General features: G+C 41.7%; 1 protein-coding gene across 1 annotated transcript in view; it reads right to left on the bottom strand.

Annotated features, from left to right (window-relative positions):
* LOC145345062 (scavenger receptor class A member 5-like) overlaps window positions 1–17,061 on the bottom strand; it is a 93,806-nt gene that overhangs the window by 63,168 nt on the left and 13,577 nt on the right. The window contains exon 3 of the mRNA XM_080192614.1: window positions 3,034–3,165. Coding sequence (XP_080048740.1) covers window positions 3,034–3,165 — 132 coding nt within the window. The remainder of the gene's footprint in view (window positions 1–3,033; window positions 3,166–17,061) is intronic.

Raw genomic sequence — 17,061 nt, 5'->3', positions numbered from 1 at the left:
TTGTGGCTCATTTTTTACATTGACAATCACAGTGAGGAGCATTGCATTATCATTCTGAACAATATATTATCAAACTAACTGTAATAATAAAAGACATTTATCTGATCATACACCCGATGCTTGCTATCTGTCCTCAAGTCAGCACCTTCTTTGGGAAAACACAATACTGTGGGCACCAATATCAAAAAAAAAGGTAATTTTGAAGGAATTATATTTGTATTGGTAAATATTAGAAATAAAGTATAGTTTTAAGTCTGTTTAATTTAATGGTTCTGCGCTTAGAAGGGTATACATATAGTTTGTGCTGGGTAAACCTATAGTTTATGCTGGATGAAGGTGTTTGAATATGTGGGGTTGGTTCAGTTCCAACTGTGTCCCTATTGGGCTTAGAGATGGTTGTGGAACAAAAAGTAAAGGGAAGTAAGTCATTGCATAGCAAGGAGGGCCATTTTCCAGAGGAAAGGCTTTTACCTTGTTCTTAGTATTTAGCTGAACTTGTTGGCAATTGGAGACAGAGCACTGGGGAATGAACGTCTCTCAATTCTGCTAACAGGAACTGGACAGGGCAAGGAAGTTGCAAAGCTTCCTAGGGAAACAAATACAGTCCAGATAACTAGGGAATTGGGACAGAAAGAATGCATTAAGATGATTGAAATCATGAAAACAGAGACTAAGGTATTGTCCCAAAAAATTCAAGAGAAGTAAACAAAATATTCTGAGTTAAAGAGACAGTTGCAGTAACCAGATTTAAGATGGGATAGCAGATTTCAGAGATAAATTAAACATTTGATGCCATTTTACTGGTGTCACAGAATTGACAGATAAAGCAATAACGGACAGTTTGAATAGTTAGTCAAGACAAAAGAAATCCCGAATGGACGGCATTGTGATACATTAGTTAGTACTGCTGTCTCACAGCATCAGGGTTCAATTCCAGCTTGAGTAACTGTCTATATGGAGTTTGCACGTTCCACCTGTGACTCCCCGGGTTTCCTTTGGATGCTCCGGTTTCCTCCTACAGTCCAAAGATGTGCAGGTTGGATTTGCCATGTTAACTTACCCCTTAGTGTCCAAAGATGTGTTTGTTAGGTGAATTAACCATGGTAAATGCTCGGGGTTATGGAGATAGGACAGGGGACTCGTGTACTTTTGGGGAGTGGTTAGTTTTATAAGACCTTAATTTGTCTGTTTCAACAGCGGGAAAGTGTGATTATAACTCTGATTGGTACAAGCATTTTGGGCTAAATAAATTTTCCATGATTCCATGCATCGGTTCTCATTTGTTTTGGAGAATAATTTCTTTAAAAGAAATGAACAGCTTTTTTCACTGCCTGCATTATGTCAATGCATTTTGTTGTCATTTCACGTTATTCATATACAATGGTTGATTACACAGATGAAGATAATGTGTATGGCTGATTTACCCATCTTATACTTTAAATATTGGTAGCAAATGGAGAAATAAAGCTTGATTGGGTAACTATTTGCCTATAAAAGCTGAGTTGAAAATGTCAAAAGGAAATGAGTGATATTTATGATCAAAAAATGAGACCTACTGCAATTACAATTGTTGTAATTATTTTTAAGGGTGCATCAATAATTGGGATTTTAAACCAAGGTAAATGGCAGCTTGTATGTTAGAGACATAAACAAAACTAACAATGCTGATGGATTTTCTGAAAATCAGAAGCATAAGACATTGCTTCAGATTTTGTATTTCTGCCAATTCAAACTGGAACAGAACAAGAGTCAAAGTTAATGCAACTGGCAAACGTTAATGGAACTGGGATATTTTTATGAGCCTAGATTACCTTTGATACTGGTTAAAACCGTGATAAAAGTAAATGAGAACTTCAGGAAGCTTGGCTGGTGCTGATTATGATCATTGGCCTCTGTGTTCAAGTTGCTGTTGCTGAACCCAAGTTGCACTGCAAACCAAAGAATCCCACCAGTGGGAGGGTGGAACATCAAATGCACACAGCCTTGTAAAAAAATGCAACTCTCCACTATAAACATAGTGTGGGATGACAAACAAATAAATACCAGCTGTTTCCTCACTAAGATAGCTTGTCTTGCTTTGAAACCTCATCTTTTGTTATTACACAATAGATAACAGTCTCAAAAATGCATTGTACAATGCAAAATTGGGCAGACCGGAGTTACACAGCTGGTTATTACCTCTGGATTTCAGTGGTGAAACAGTATACCTTTGCATAGGTAGAAGCTATTACCTTGGTAACTAACCGTTAGTTGTAGCATGGCTTCTTTGTTGACATCAAAAGGGTCAAAAATAAGTGTATAAAGTTCTCAGTATGTCCAATGTACAACAAAGAAATTTAAACTGGGGTTTTGCACTGGAGTGTGGTTACACTACACCAAATATGTACCACTAATGGCACGAGATTACCACAATTTTTGTTTCAGTAGACGCTATCTTCCCGACTGTTCATGCCATGTTCCCACTGCAGTGATGTTGGAGAATTTGGCGCCCAGCCAAATCTCCTTTCAGTGCAGGAGGATGGGAAAATCCTGCCAGCATGAATGGCTGTAACATTCTGGCTAATGTATTTGGTAGTCAGATGACCAATCTGATTCCCCTGTTATACTGCCAGCTTTATTTTGCCATGTATTCAAGCCCATTGTACATCAGTAACCATGTAACAACCGCCTTAGCTAATTTACTGAGTGAATACTAAGTATTGACACTAAGGTATTTATAAAGCACACAATACCACATATGAGGCATTTCAATTACTTATTATGTGCAATAGACTATTAACTTTTACCTTTTAAAAAATGTGTCACATTGTTAAACTTACTCTGTATTTCACTCATAATTAATATTTACATGTGCTCGTTTAAGTTTATACATTATAAATATTTCAAAAATGGCAGTCTTGCATCAATAAAGCAATCCATGTTCTATGAAAAAGTGGGGAAAATTCTGATCAACTGGTAAATTGATCATGGAGTTTTTAAGAACTATTCAATGTCTGTTTAAAATATTTGCCATGTGAAAATGGGATGTGTTACCTGCAACAATGACAATTCCAACACAGATGAGGAAAACAAGAAGATACAGGACTGCTATCGCACACTTGATCCTTGCCATTGAGTTCCAGTGGTGGCAAAAACTGCTCGCTGTCCCTCGCCTTCCAGCTGGTCCTTATGTAAATGAAAAAAGCAGTTAGTGGTCGTTCCTTTCCTTACTTGCCATAACTGGTTTCTATTAGCAGGTGACACTTACCAAAGATACTGCATACGTCCTGTTAACAGTGTAAAATTATCTACATAAAAATTCCTTCACAACACTACCATTACAGAGGAATGCTAAACATGTGATTCTCCGTCTGAAGCCTCTTTACCAATGGAGTATGGCAGTGAATTGTTATCTGTAAGGGTCCATGGCCATTCTCTCTTCACATTGTGAGAATATATATATATATATTATACACAAAAATGAAATTCATTTAAATTTATAGTAGGTATAAGAAATGGCATTTTAATTTTTAAAAATATTTTGAGTGTAATTATTTAAAGTTAGTCATTACAGTGGGTAGACTTTAAATGGAGGTTTTACAATTCCCTCTCTCCGTAACTCTACCTAAGATTAGTAAAAACTCTGGAATGAGAATAGGGCCTCTTAACGATCAACAAGGTCACCTATGTGTGGATCCACAAGAGATGGATGAGATCCTAAATGAATATTTATCATCAGTATTTACTGTTGAGAGAAACATAGATGCTAAAGAACTTGGGGAAATAAATGATGATGTCTTGAGGAGCGTACATATTACAGAGAAAGAGGTGCTGGAAGTCTTAAAGCACATCAAGGTAGATAAATCCCTGCAACCTGATGAAGTGTATCCCAGGACATGTGAGAGGCTAGGGAGGAAATTGCATGGCCCCTAGTGGAGATATTTGAATCATCGATAGTCACGTGTGAGGTGCCTGAAGATTGGAAGGTGGCAAATGTTGTGCCTTTGTTTAAAAAGGGCTGCAGGGAAAAGCCTGGGAACTATAGGCCAGTGAGCCTCATGCCTGTGGTGGCTAAGTTGTTGGAAGGTATTTGGAGAGACAAGACCTACAAGCATTTAGAGACACAAGGGCTGTGAAGCAGCAGTGCTAACCATCGTGCTACTGTGCTGCCCAAAAAAAATTTTTTTCACCATTTTAATATGGTGATTTTATATTAATGATTTGGATGAGAATATAGGAAGCATGGTTAGCAAGTTTGAAGATGACACCAAGATTGATAGCATAGTGAACAGTGAAGAAAGTTTTCTCAATTGGAACGGGATCTTGATCAATTGGGCTAGTGGGCTGATGAATGGTAGATGGAATTTAATTTAGATAAATGCGAGGTGATGCATTTTGGTAGATTGAACCAAGGCACAACTTACTCAATTAATGGTAGGGCACTAGGGAGAGGGGCACATGTTCATAGCTCCTTAAAATTTGAGTCACAGGTGGACAGAGTGGTGAAGAAGGCATTCAGCATACTTGGTTTCTTTGGTCAGAACATTGAAGAAGTGGAGATGCTGGCGTTGGACTGGAGAAAACACAGTAAGAAGTCTCACAACACCAGGTTAAAGTCCAACAGGTTTATTCGGTAACAAACACCACTGGCTTTTGGAGCGCTGTTCCTTCATCAGGTGAGTGGGGAGTTCTGATCAGAGTCAGGGCATATAAAGGCACACACTCAGTTTACAGAATACTGATTAGAATGTGAGTCTTACAGAAGTTGTACAAGTCATTGGTAACACTTGGAATACTGTATACAGTTCTGGTACCCTATTATAGAAAATATATTATTAAACTAGAAAGAGTGCAGAAAAGATTTACTAGGATGCTACCAGGACGTGATAGCTCTGAGTTAAAAGGAGAGGCAGGATAGACTACGACTTTTTTCTCTGGAGCATAGAATGTTGAGGGGTGATCTTATAGAGGTCTATAAAATAATGAGGGGCACAGATCAGCTAGATAATCAATATTTTCCCAAAGGTAGGGGAGTCTAAAACTAGAGGGCATAGGTTTAAGGTGAGAGATACAAAAGTGTCTGGAGGGGCAATTACAGAGGGTAGTGAGTGTCCGGAACAAGCTGCCAGAGTTAGTTGGAAAGGCGGGTACAATTTTGTCTTTTAAAAAGCATTTAGACAGTTACATGGGTAAGATGGGTAGAGAGGGATATGGGCCAAATGCAGGCAGTTGGCATTAGCTTAGGGTTTATAAAAAAGGTGGCATGGACAACTTGGGCCGAAGGGCCTGTTTACATGCTGTAAACCTCTATGACTCTATGATGGTGAAATGAGCTGTTTACGCCATTTCTTCAGTAGGTTTTTCTGAACTTGCAACAAAGTTACGTACCCAGATGATTAGGGCAATCCATGTGCAAACAAATGATGAATATGCCAGTAGACATTCATTTACTAAAAGGATAGTACATTTTCCATAGCCCTCGTGTGCGCCAAATTGCAGCATTTTTGAGATCCATCATTTGTTGATAAATGACAGACCACACAAGAAATGGGTTAAAAAAAGTATGCATTCACATCCAATCTGCACTTCTGTCTATAATTCTTGAAATTGGTCATAAACAGTTACACTAGTATTAGAATTATGTTCTCTGACTGGAATTAGAGAAGGAAAGGATTTGCATTTACTTAACACTCTTCACGGCCTCGGGTCATCTCAAAACATTTTACATCCAATGAAGTATTTTTATGTAAGAATCATGTCACCCAACATATGTACATGAAAACACAGAGGCCAGGAACACACTGTGAAAGTGCTGTAGAGACTCTTCATACTATTCACCTTTTCAATAGTGTACTCCTGACAATTTAAAGATGTGTCTTTGCACCAAAAAATATTAATTATCCAATAAATTGTATTAAATTGCACTAAATAATGTGGGAAAAAGTAATTCAATGCTGAAAAATTGATTTGTCACTTAATTTCAATTAAATTAAGTTGAAAGATAGACTGTATTGAAACTGCATAGAATTTACAGCACTTTCTGCCCAGTTTATGCCAATGTTTATATTGCACATAAACCTCCTCTCATCCAATATTTTCCGACTCTATCAGCAGCGCATTTGTGTTTTTCTAGCTTCATATTATTTGCATCTATCCTATTCACCATAATTACTCAGATTAGTATACGTTAGGAAGTGATATTCTATCAGGGTCAATGCTGGCATCACTTTTCACCATTTTGAGTTTAAGAATTGGCAGCACAATTTCAAAATTTGCAAATGGCATCAAATTGGACAGTGTAGTTACTACAGAGGTGATAAAATACAGGAAAATATTAATAAACTTGTAGAATTGCTGTGTAACTCTCAAATAAAGTTCAGTATCGAGGAATGCCATGTAGATTTGGTAGGAAGAATGAGGAGGCACAAAGTTCTGGAAAATAAGGGCGGAATATTTGGGCCTCCCTCAACAACAAATAATGCAGATGGGAAGCCGTGAAAATATCAGCTCTGGACACTACTCCGATTCCCATGGCAGGCGGGGCAGTAAAATTCCAGTAATCATTAGCGAAAATCTCACACCTCATGGTACTGGTCGCCATTCTTTGTCAAAGTCACTGGCCTTGAACTTCTTTACATATGGATAAACATATGGATGATATTGGAATAGTGTAGGTTAGATGAGCTTTAGATTGGTTTCTCAAGTCTGCAACATCGAGGGCCAAAGGGCCTGTATTGTGCTGTAATGTTCTATGTTCACTTCTGACTCCTTCCGAGGATAATCTGCAAACCTTAGTGGGATCTCAAAATCAGCTGCACACCACTACATCTTGGAAGTCACTGATGTCCTCTTTACCAGAGCTGGACAGAACGTTCATTTAATGACACAGAGTGTCTCACAGGACAGTGGGCATTGGTCTCATCTTGATCACTGGATTCTCTCGAGTGCAGGGTATCACCACTTGAACCCATGTGGCCATCAAGGCACCAAATGACCAGTCAGTGAAACCAATCACGAGTAAAGGCCTCAATTTCCTCAACATTCAACTAGTTTGTGACTACAACAAGATATTCCTCCGTGTGCATGCTCACTTTCCTGGAAGCTACCTGGCATCTATCACAAACCCGCTTCATCATGCACCAGTCCAGGCAGCCTCGGATCTTCACAGCAACCCTCAAAGTCTGTCGATGGATCTTGGGATGGAGCTAAGGGAAATCCTTAGTTCACATAATCCTCTACAGGAGCTCCAGACAGAGGCAATACAAACCATACCACTTGGGACAACCACTGAGTTGGCCATCAGGCTTCTGAATATGTAAATCCAGTGCCTGAATCAGATCAAGTCAACACTCAGTCTGCCTTGGCCTGAGTGCTAAATGATTTCCACATTTTATCATACTCACCTCCACTGGCTCTAAGTGCACAGAGATCCTGTCTCCATATCAATTAAAAGCTCAACACCATGAAAATCTGAAATTTAATATATTTCCCATAGAGGTGGGTTTCTGCCCTAAAGACAGATCAAGTCCTTTCCCCACTTCAGTCTTGAAATTTATCCCTTAAGTGACTAATTGCTTCGACGGTTGAAGGGATATAGGTATATGGCTACAGAGATCACTGAAAGTAGTAACATAGAACATAGAACACTACAGCACAAACAGGCCCTTCGGCCCACAAGTTGCACCTATCACATCTATGCCTACCAAGCCATAGAACTATCTGTAACTTCCAATGCCATTAGATCCTATATACTCATCCAGAAGTCTTTTAAAAGACCCCAGCGAGTTCGCCTCTACCATCATTGACGACAGCCGATTCCACTCACTCACCACCCTCTGAGTGAAAAACTTTCCCCTAACATCTCCTCTGTACTTGCTTCCCAGCACCTTAAACCTGTGTCCTCTTGTAGCGACCATTTCAGCCCTGGGAAATAGCCTCCGAGAATCCACCCTATCTATTCCTCTCAACATTTTATAAACCTCTATCAGGTTGCCTCTCAACCTTTGTCTCTCCAGGGAGAAGAGACCTAGCTCCCTCAACCTATCTTCATAAGGCATGCCTCCCAATCCAGGCAACATCCTTGTAAAGCTCCTCTGTGCCCTCTCAATAGCTTCCACATCCTTCCTGTAGTGAGGCGACCAGAACTGCGCACAGTACTCCAAGTGGGGTCTGACAAGGGTCCTATAAAGTTGCAGCATTACCTCCCGACTCCTAAACTCAATCCCTCGATTGAGTAACATTGTTACTAAGTAACACTGGTTACTAAGGCCATTGGAAAAAGCAAATAAAAGACCATGGTTCATTTCTAGAGGTACAGAACTGAAAAGAGGAGATGTTATGTTAAACTTATATCTAACCTTAATAAGACATGCTGTGAACAGTTTTGATCTCCATAATAGGAAAAGGATTCTCTGATCCAGCCGGCGGCACACTCTCTACTGTAGGTTTCCCAGCATTGTGGGCGGGCTTCAATGGGAATTCCCATTGACAACAGAAAATCCTGCTGCCAGCACAGGCACGTCACCTCCACTGCCAATAAAATTACTGAGGGGAGGCCAGAGAATCTCCCCTATAACCTTCTCTTCAACCAGAATGATATCAGTACTGAGTGATTTGGAAAGATTGAACAGGCTGGGGCTTCTCTAGAATAGAAAAGGCTGAGGGGCAAATGGACAGAGTCTTCATGATTATGAAAGTGTTTGACAGGTGGACATGAAGAACAAAGAACAACAAAGAACAAAAAACAATACAGCACAGGAAACAGGCCCTTCGGCCCTCCAAGCCTGTGCCTCGCATTGGTCCAACTAGACCATTCGTTTATATCCCTCCATTCCTAGGCTGCTCATGTGTCTATCCAGGTAATTCTTAAATTATGCCAGCATGTCTGCCTCCACCACCCTACATGGCCGCGCATTCCACCACCACCCTCTGTGTAAAAAACGCCCCTCTGATATCGGAGTTATACCTTGCCCCTCTCACCTTGAGCCTGTGACCCCTTGTGATCGTCACCTCAATGGTGGACTCTTTGTCCAAGAAGATGTGGACTCTTGGGTGAGACCAAACTAGGGTCCATAAATATAAAATTCTTGCTGATAAATGCAATCTGGAATTCAGGAGAATTTACTCAGAGAATGATTAGAAGTGGAACTGGAGTAGTTGAATAACATTGATAGATCAAGGAGAGCAAAATATGCACATGAAGGAGATAAGAACAGTGAGATATGATGATGAGGTTAGATGAAGAGGGGTTGGAGGAAGCTGATATAGAGCATAACATTGGACTGGACTTATATGGCTGAAAGGCCTATTTCTGTAATGATACTGTAGGACAGTCAACTACTCCTCTGCTGTGCATTTGTTTACATGCATAAACGTACAAATACACCAAATCATAGTTCACAGCTGCAAAACTCTGGTCCTCCATGATCTAGACTCTCGTATTAAAATGTTGCACCATTTCTGACCATACACAAGTTCATATTCGTAATTTCACCCTACTCAAAATTTCACAGGAATGGAACCTTTGTGAATGAAAAGAGTTGACTTCATAACCACTCCACATCATGATAATTTCCACACTCTAACCACTCTCTGGGTAAAGACGTTTTTCCAAATTCCTCACTAGATTTATTGATATCCAACAAATATTTATAATTCCTAATGACATTCATGATTTTGTTTAGCTGCTGTGTATCTTTTGCAGAAATAGATAGTTGTTTAGCACTGTGACGTTTGGTATCCTTTTAAAGGCATTTTTAGGCATAATTGTTTCAAGTTGTTATTCTCTTGCAGCATTCTATTGGGTACATTTGGTGTAAATTAAACTGCTGCCATAGCAACTAGAACAATGTCTTTATTCGTTCAACAAAAAAAAGCAGTGCACTGAAGTTGTTAATTAATGGCACATTTCACAACTTTTATAAACAGAAGTTCCAAATCATCATATAAACTTGCCAGCCAGAACACTTCAACCTCAAATCAAAATATAAGGTTCCTTCATTTAGCATGTTGCCTGAAACATGTCCCAAGACATACTGAAATATGCCATGATAAGCAAAAGCTGTGCAATTTTTCCATCGCTTGATCTTTAGTTAGGTCCATGGATGCAAATTTATAAAATATTGAATCTTTAACTCTATACTTAATTTCAGTTCCGTGGATTTGACATATCACCCATGCCTGGGTTTTTAACATGGCCTTTAAATGATCAAGCCATTGAAATGAATCATAGGTCTTACAACAGCCAAGCTTGACTGTGTCCTAGCCTGTTGTTCACTTGTCTTTATCATGGTCACTGGATAAGCATTGTGGTTATGGACCTAAGTACAGCTACCTAGCCTGACGTAACCCTTGCAGAGAGATAACTATGGAGCTGTTTCATCAGCAGCAAGGCACAACTGTAGGTAACTTTGCATGTCATGAGGACCCTATCAATTGTATCAATGCGACTACAGCCCTGAATTTTAGTCAGTGGGCATCAGCAGCTATGTTCAATTTACAGTCCAGACATAGCAAACAAAATCAATCCCTCCAATTCCTTTCCCATTGAACAATAACTGCCAATTCACAAGCCTGTTCAGATGTTATTCAACTGCTGGATTTCTGAATGTACAGTGATTGATTGCAGCCCATATTACAAGGAGGGATACTTGAAATATCATAACATTCAAGGATATGCGACAAGTGCCAGAAAATGGGATTAGCATACTTTTAATAGTAATTATTGTTGGTGAGGACTCAATGGGCTAAAAGGCCTTTTCTACTCTGTATGCCTCTAGAACTCTAATGTTTCTCTGTTTCAGTGTTCTTAATGGCTTTTGTTGGAGTCTTCTGAGGCAGGGTTTAACATCAAATTGATTCAGCAAAGAATGACCACATCAAGAATGAGGTTTCATCCTTGTCACAAGGATGTCCAATGACAATAGTCATGTGATCTTACATTACTGTTCCAAGATAATATGAACTGTCTCACTTATATCTTCACATTAACACTTTACGTCACCCCCACATCACTGACTCCTTCTTTGATTCTGAGACAATCAGTGTGACGGTTTCACCAGTCTAACCAATAGTGTTCTTAATTCTCTTGGAGGAGACTGAGAATTTAAGCTCTCCATGCATTCCCTCAAACGGCTGGGCAGAATGCAAATTGTCAGGCAGATACCAATTCACCATCCAGGCCATCTTCCAGGTCTCCTGAACAAAATTGGCCAACTCGCTAGAAGGTTTGATTTGATTTGATTTGACCTGATATTTTATTGTCCATGTATTAATATATGGTGAAAAGTATTGTTTCTTGCATGCTATACAGACACTCTTTGGAGAAACTATTGCAGTCCTGTTTCTTCAAACTATATTATTTTCTGCCTCCACAAACTGGGATCGTGGATGCGATGTTTTCTCAAGAACTTGGCCATGACAAGCTTGATGCTGAATCCACAGTGACTCTTGACACTGGAGGTCGTGTACTCTGTGGTTGGTGCACTCTGTGGCTCTGATTGGAGCACAACGCATCCTCCTTCTCCCTGTCCTTATTCAAATCTGCTGCAGTCAGAAATGGCGTAAGTGTGTGCAGAAGAGAAAGAAGTTGAGTCCTCAGCCTCCTTCCCATTAAAAGCATGCTTGAAGCCATACTATTCTGGAGTGGGATAGAATGATGACATTAAGCTGGCACTGCTAAGTGGTCATTCTTTTCTAAACAGCCTTTACCCTCTGCACTCCCCTTTTAATCTTAACATTAGTCTGCAGTGTCTAAGCGAGCTAGTCATGTGGGAAAACCTGCAAAATTCAGTGAACTCCCTGAAGTATTTGTTAGCAAACTGTGCATAGTTGTTCAAGATGATTAGGTCTGGAAATCCATGGCATGAAACTTTTGCCCATTGTACGTGCTACTTGGAGGGCCCAGGAGCGGACGCAAAATGTGTTCCCAGCTGCGGTCGGTACCAGAGTGCGATTGCACGCTGTCTGCCCAATTACTGGCCATCCAGTGTGAAACGTGCTCTTGAAAGACCAAGTGTTGCTGGGGAGGGTGGGAAGAGAGTGGTCGCTGAGAAAAGAAAGAAGGCTGCGGGCTGATATTTCTGATGTGCTCCGTCAGGGAAACCGCTGCTAAGGAACTGTGGAAAATAAATCTCAATGTTAAAGCTAGGCCATGCGTGCCTGGGCAGCACAATCATACGGTCCCCAGACACATTTGGTAGCTTTATTTGAACCCTAAACTTTCATCCCACTTTGAATTGAGGTGGCAACATTAATTTAAAGACCATTTTGCCATTCGCATGTCAACTAACCATAAAGGCAGATGGGCAATGCAAAACCCTGGCATTTGGTGCTTTAGTAATTTAAATTGTCTTCTTGACTATCAAGCGCTTCTGACTCATGTGTGTGCCTGACTACAGAAATATCACTTGTAGGTGTGATAAAATTGGAGTATGTGCCCGATCCAATGTCTTCTCACACAATTTTACATGCTTCTGGGTCAGCACACGTCTGAGCTTTATACCTAAAATTCTGGCCCATGCGTGGCAAAAATGTCTTTCCATGATGCACAGAGACTAGGCTTGTTTAACCCATGGCCCATGGGCCGGGTTGTGGCCTTCTTTGTGGCCCCCATAGCCACTATCCAAAATTCCCACTAGACAGCTAAGTGAAGTGGAAGACTCTCCAAGGAGTTGCTTCTCCAATCACAGGATGCTCCCTCTGAATCCTCTTGGTCTGTGAACCCTTCAACCTCATCCTCTGGCAGAGGGAGCAGCTGGCCCATTGGTGGAAAGTTCCTTCAGGAACATGCAGGTAAATGTACACGTTCCCGGTCTGCCTGAAAACTCCACCACCACCAATCTCCCTGACCTCCTCTTTCTCACCACCCCACCCCACATACCTTCTCCTGCCCGCCATCTGTACTACTGCTGTGTTGCCAACGACCACCCTCATTGTCCTTATTACCGCTACCAGCACATCCTCACCCTCCCACCCAACCAGTTCTCTCTGCTCCCCCCTCACACTCACCATTGCATCCTAACACGCCCAGCCTCAGTTTGCTCCCCAGGGGGTGGTCATTGACTCTACAAGCCCCTCCCTTGCATGTTCACCTGGACGTTCCACTTCCCCCCTTACTCCTTTATCCCTCCTTACCTTTACCCACTCCGAACTCCTTCCCTTACTCCTTCTTCCCTTGTTACAACTATCTCTCCACTTGCATCTTTCTTCCCATTACTCTTTTCCCCTGCTGCCACCTGCCCCTTTAAAAAATTTGGGTGCAGTACTTCTGGCTTCAGCATTTCTTATCTAAGGATTCTCCCCTTGGGGAATGAGCTCAAGAAGTTTTTAACAAAGCGATATCATCTCCAAAATCAGTGTGGTGCCCTTTGACATGGTCTCCTGGAATTACAAAGGACTCTCACAGTGAGCCAAGAAAGCTATATATAAATCATTAATTTTTACTAAAGACATGAAACTCACAGGTCTGAGTTTCATTAAGGTGGGGAGGCAGGATTAAATCACATGGGATTGCATTTCGATTATATACAAGTGTGCAATTAAAGCAAATCAATGAGCTTCCTGCACTAATGGACATTTCTTATTTTTTCACATTGCTGTGCTGATTTAATTGCTCACAGTTTTAACACTGCTAGAAGTCTGCTGCACAACCTATCGGGTAACTCTGTGTGCCCACCCACCAAACTGCCTGCTCCAGTGGGCTCTGCAAAATCCAGCCCATTCTAAACTTAAGATGTGGTTTCTTGTATGGAAGTGTACAGTTTGCTGGTTGGTGTCAAACTTTGTTGGGAGGCAGTTGGAAATGCAGGTCTCTGTACCCTTTATCTGTCCATTGTTAGGATGACACTGCAACTGACTTGACAAAGTAAACTTGTCTTAGCTATTGGCACGGTAGTGGGGGTGTAGCGTACACAGTGTTGTTCTGAGAGACTATACAGCTTCATTTGTGACTACTCCAGTCATACTCCAGCTGTTGGACATTCCCTCAGCATTTCACCTGGCCTGTGAGAAAACCAGCAGCACTGAGACCTCTGCCAATGAGGTTTGTGGATCATTGCTCAAAACCAGTGTTCATCATATTCCCCCAGCACGCTGAAACTGCTAAAGGGGATCTCTTGCACACTAGAATCAACAACTTTATAACCAGCTGAGTAGTCACAGGTGGTACTCTGACTGTGTTTACTGTCTGTGTCAGTGATGGCTCCAATTCAGATGCTTTGGGCTTGTCACATGCTCTAGGGTAGATAAGCACAGACATCAATGCATACACAGATGTGGCTGGTGGTCTCCCTCCTCCTTGTACCTAGCTTTGCAAGATGTCTTGAGCAGGTTCAAATGACTTCTGTAGATACTTTTGCACAGAGATCGATCACCTTTTTATAAGATGGTGCTGTGCATTCAGAATCCATAGGCACTCAGGACCTGAGTTGGCTCTGGGGCAGCAAGACTCTGTTGTTCCCGTGACTATTTCCTCCTGAACATGTGGGCACAGTGATTCTCCCAGTGCTATCCACACAGCATCTATATTCATGAAACTCTATTGATGCATGCTAAATTTGAAGAATTGGCATAGCATGCTCTGAGTTGCTGTCTTGCTTATGGATACAGCAGTGTCCATGAGCAAGATCTGCTCTCACTGATTTACAATTACAAAAGGAATTCATGTCATAATGCTGATCACTGAAAGCACCTTCAGGCAGATCTTCCATTGCAATACATTATTTGTGGTGAAAGCCTAGAATTTCCTCAAAATAAGTCGTCACAGTTGCCTCGTTGCCTTACAGTTGTCACCATCCTGTGGCCCAGCACAGGGAATGACAGGTGGATTTCCTGGGCCTACTCATTTGCATTCCTATTACACATAAAAACTAAAAGCAGGAGTAGGCCATTCGGCCCTTCAAGCCCGCTCTATCTTCATTTTAATCATGGCTGATCATTGAATTCAATATCCTGATCCCCCGTAACCCCAGATCCCTTGATCCCTTTAGCCCTAAGAGCTATATATAACTTTTTCTTGAAATCAACTACATTCTGTGGTAGTGAATCCCGCACATTCACTACCCTCTGGGTGAAGAAATTTCCCCTCACCTCTGTTCTAAAAGGTTTACCCCTTATCCTCAAACTGATCCCTAGTTCTGGACTCCCCCACCCTCGGGAACATTCTTTCTGAATCTACCCTGTCAATCCTGTTAGAATTTTATAAGTTTCTATGAGATTCTCTCTCACTCTCCTAAACTCCAATGAATATAACCCTAGCTGGCTTAGTCTCTTCTCATATGACACTGATGTCGACATTGGAGTAAAACCCAAATAAAACTGTCTGGAAACCTTGGTGCAGCCTTTAAAAGTAAAGATTAACCAAAGCTCTTCAGCAATAGATAGGGAACAAACACATGAGAGGGATGCAAGAACATAAAGACATAAGATATAAGAGCAGAAGTAGCCCCTTCGGTTCATTGAGTCTGCTTTGCCTATTAATGAGATCATGTGATAATTCTTAACTTCATTTTACTGCCTTATCCCCATAACCCATGATTCCCTTATTGCTTAAAAATGTTTGTCTCAGCCTTGAACATACATAACGACCCAGCCTTTACAGCCCTCTGAAGTAAAGAATTTCACAGATTCGCCACCCGCTGAGAGTTGAAATTCCTTCTCATCTCTGTCTTAAATGGGTGAACTCTTACTCTGAAAGCAGTGCTTGGCTTCACTGTAGTCACAGAAATCTCTACTTAAGTGCTTCAAACTCTTCTGTGACAGAAATCTCACAATTTCTGACAGCCACTCCATTTGTTGAACTCGATTGCCCACCAAGTATCAGAGTGCAACTCCAGGAAAGTTGCAGCTGCTGCACCATTGGCTCTCACTATAGCCAATGCAAATAAGACCAGCAGGAAAACAGCAGTTAGCCCCACATCAATGTGGTTGATCTCATAACTACTTGCTTAAGTGGCCATAGGGATGGGCAATAAAAACTGGCCTTGCCAGTGATGTCCCGTCCAGCAAACAGATTTTTTAGAAACTGCAGCCTTGTTAGGAACTGATTGAACATAAGAAATAGGAGCAGGAGTAGGCCACCTAGCCCTTCGAGCCTGCCCCGCCGTTCAATAAGATCATGGCTGATCTGAAGTGGCTCAGTTCCACTTTCCTGCTTTCTCCCCATAACCCTTAATTCCCTTGCCTACCAAAAACCTATCTACCCGTGTCTTAAATACATTTAGCGAGGTAGCCTCCACCACTTCAACGGGCAGAGAATTCCAGAAATTCACCACCCTTTGAGTGAAGAAGTTCCTCCTCAACTCCGTTCTAAACTGCCCCCCGCTTATCTTGAGGCTGTGCCCTCTAGTCCTACTGTCCTTTCTGAGCAGGAAGAATCTCTGTACCTCTACCCTATCCATCCCCTTCATTATCTTATATGTCTCTATAAGATCCCCCCTCATCCTTCGAAACTCCAACGAGTAGAGACCCAGTCTATTCAGCCTCTCTTCATAGTCCAACCCCCTCATCTCCGGTATCAGCCTAGTGAACCTCCTCTGCACCCCCTCCAAGGCCAAAATATCCTTGCGCAAGGGCAGCGACCAAAACTGCACACAGTACTCCAGCTGCGGCCTCATCAGTGCCCTGTATAGTTGCAGCAAGACCTCCCTGCTTTTATATTCTATCCCCCTCGCTATGAAGGCCAGCATCCCATTTGCCTTCTTGATCACCTGCTGCACCTGCAGACTGGGTTTTTGCGACTCATGCACAAGGACCCCCAGGTCCCTCTGCGCCGTAGCATGCTGCGGCTTTTTGCCCTTTAAATAGTAATCCCTCCTACTATTATTCCTGCCAAAGTGGATAACCTCACACTTGCTAACATCTGCCAGTTCCTCGCCCACTTGCTCAGCTTAAAGAGATCCCTCTGCAGACTTTGCACACCCTCTGCACAATTTGCTTTTCCACTTATCTTCGTGACATCAGCAAATTTCGACACCCTACACTCAGCCCCCTCCTCCAGATCATCTATATAAATGGTAAATAGCTGAAGCCCCAGCACCGATCCCTGTGGCACTCCACTAGTCACCAACCGCCAATCAGAATAGC

The sequence above is a fragment of the Carcharhinus amblyrhynchos genome, chromosome 7 (assembly GCF_965287045.1).
Source record: "Carcharhinus amblyrhynchos chromosome 7, sCarAmb.v2.hapA, whole genome shotgun sequence".
Lineage (NCBI taxonomy): Eukaryota > Metazoa > Chordata > Chondrichthyes > Carcharhiniformes > Carcharhinidae > Carcharhinus > Carcharhinus amblyrhynchos.
This window is presented reverse-complemented; position numbering and strand designations above follow the sequence as displayed.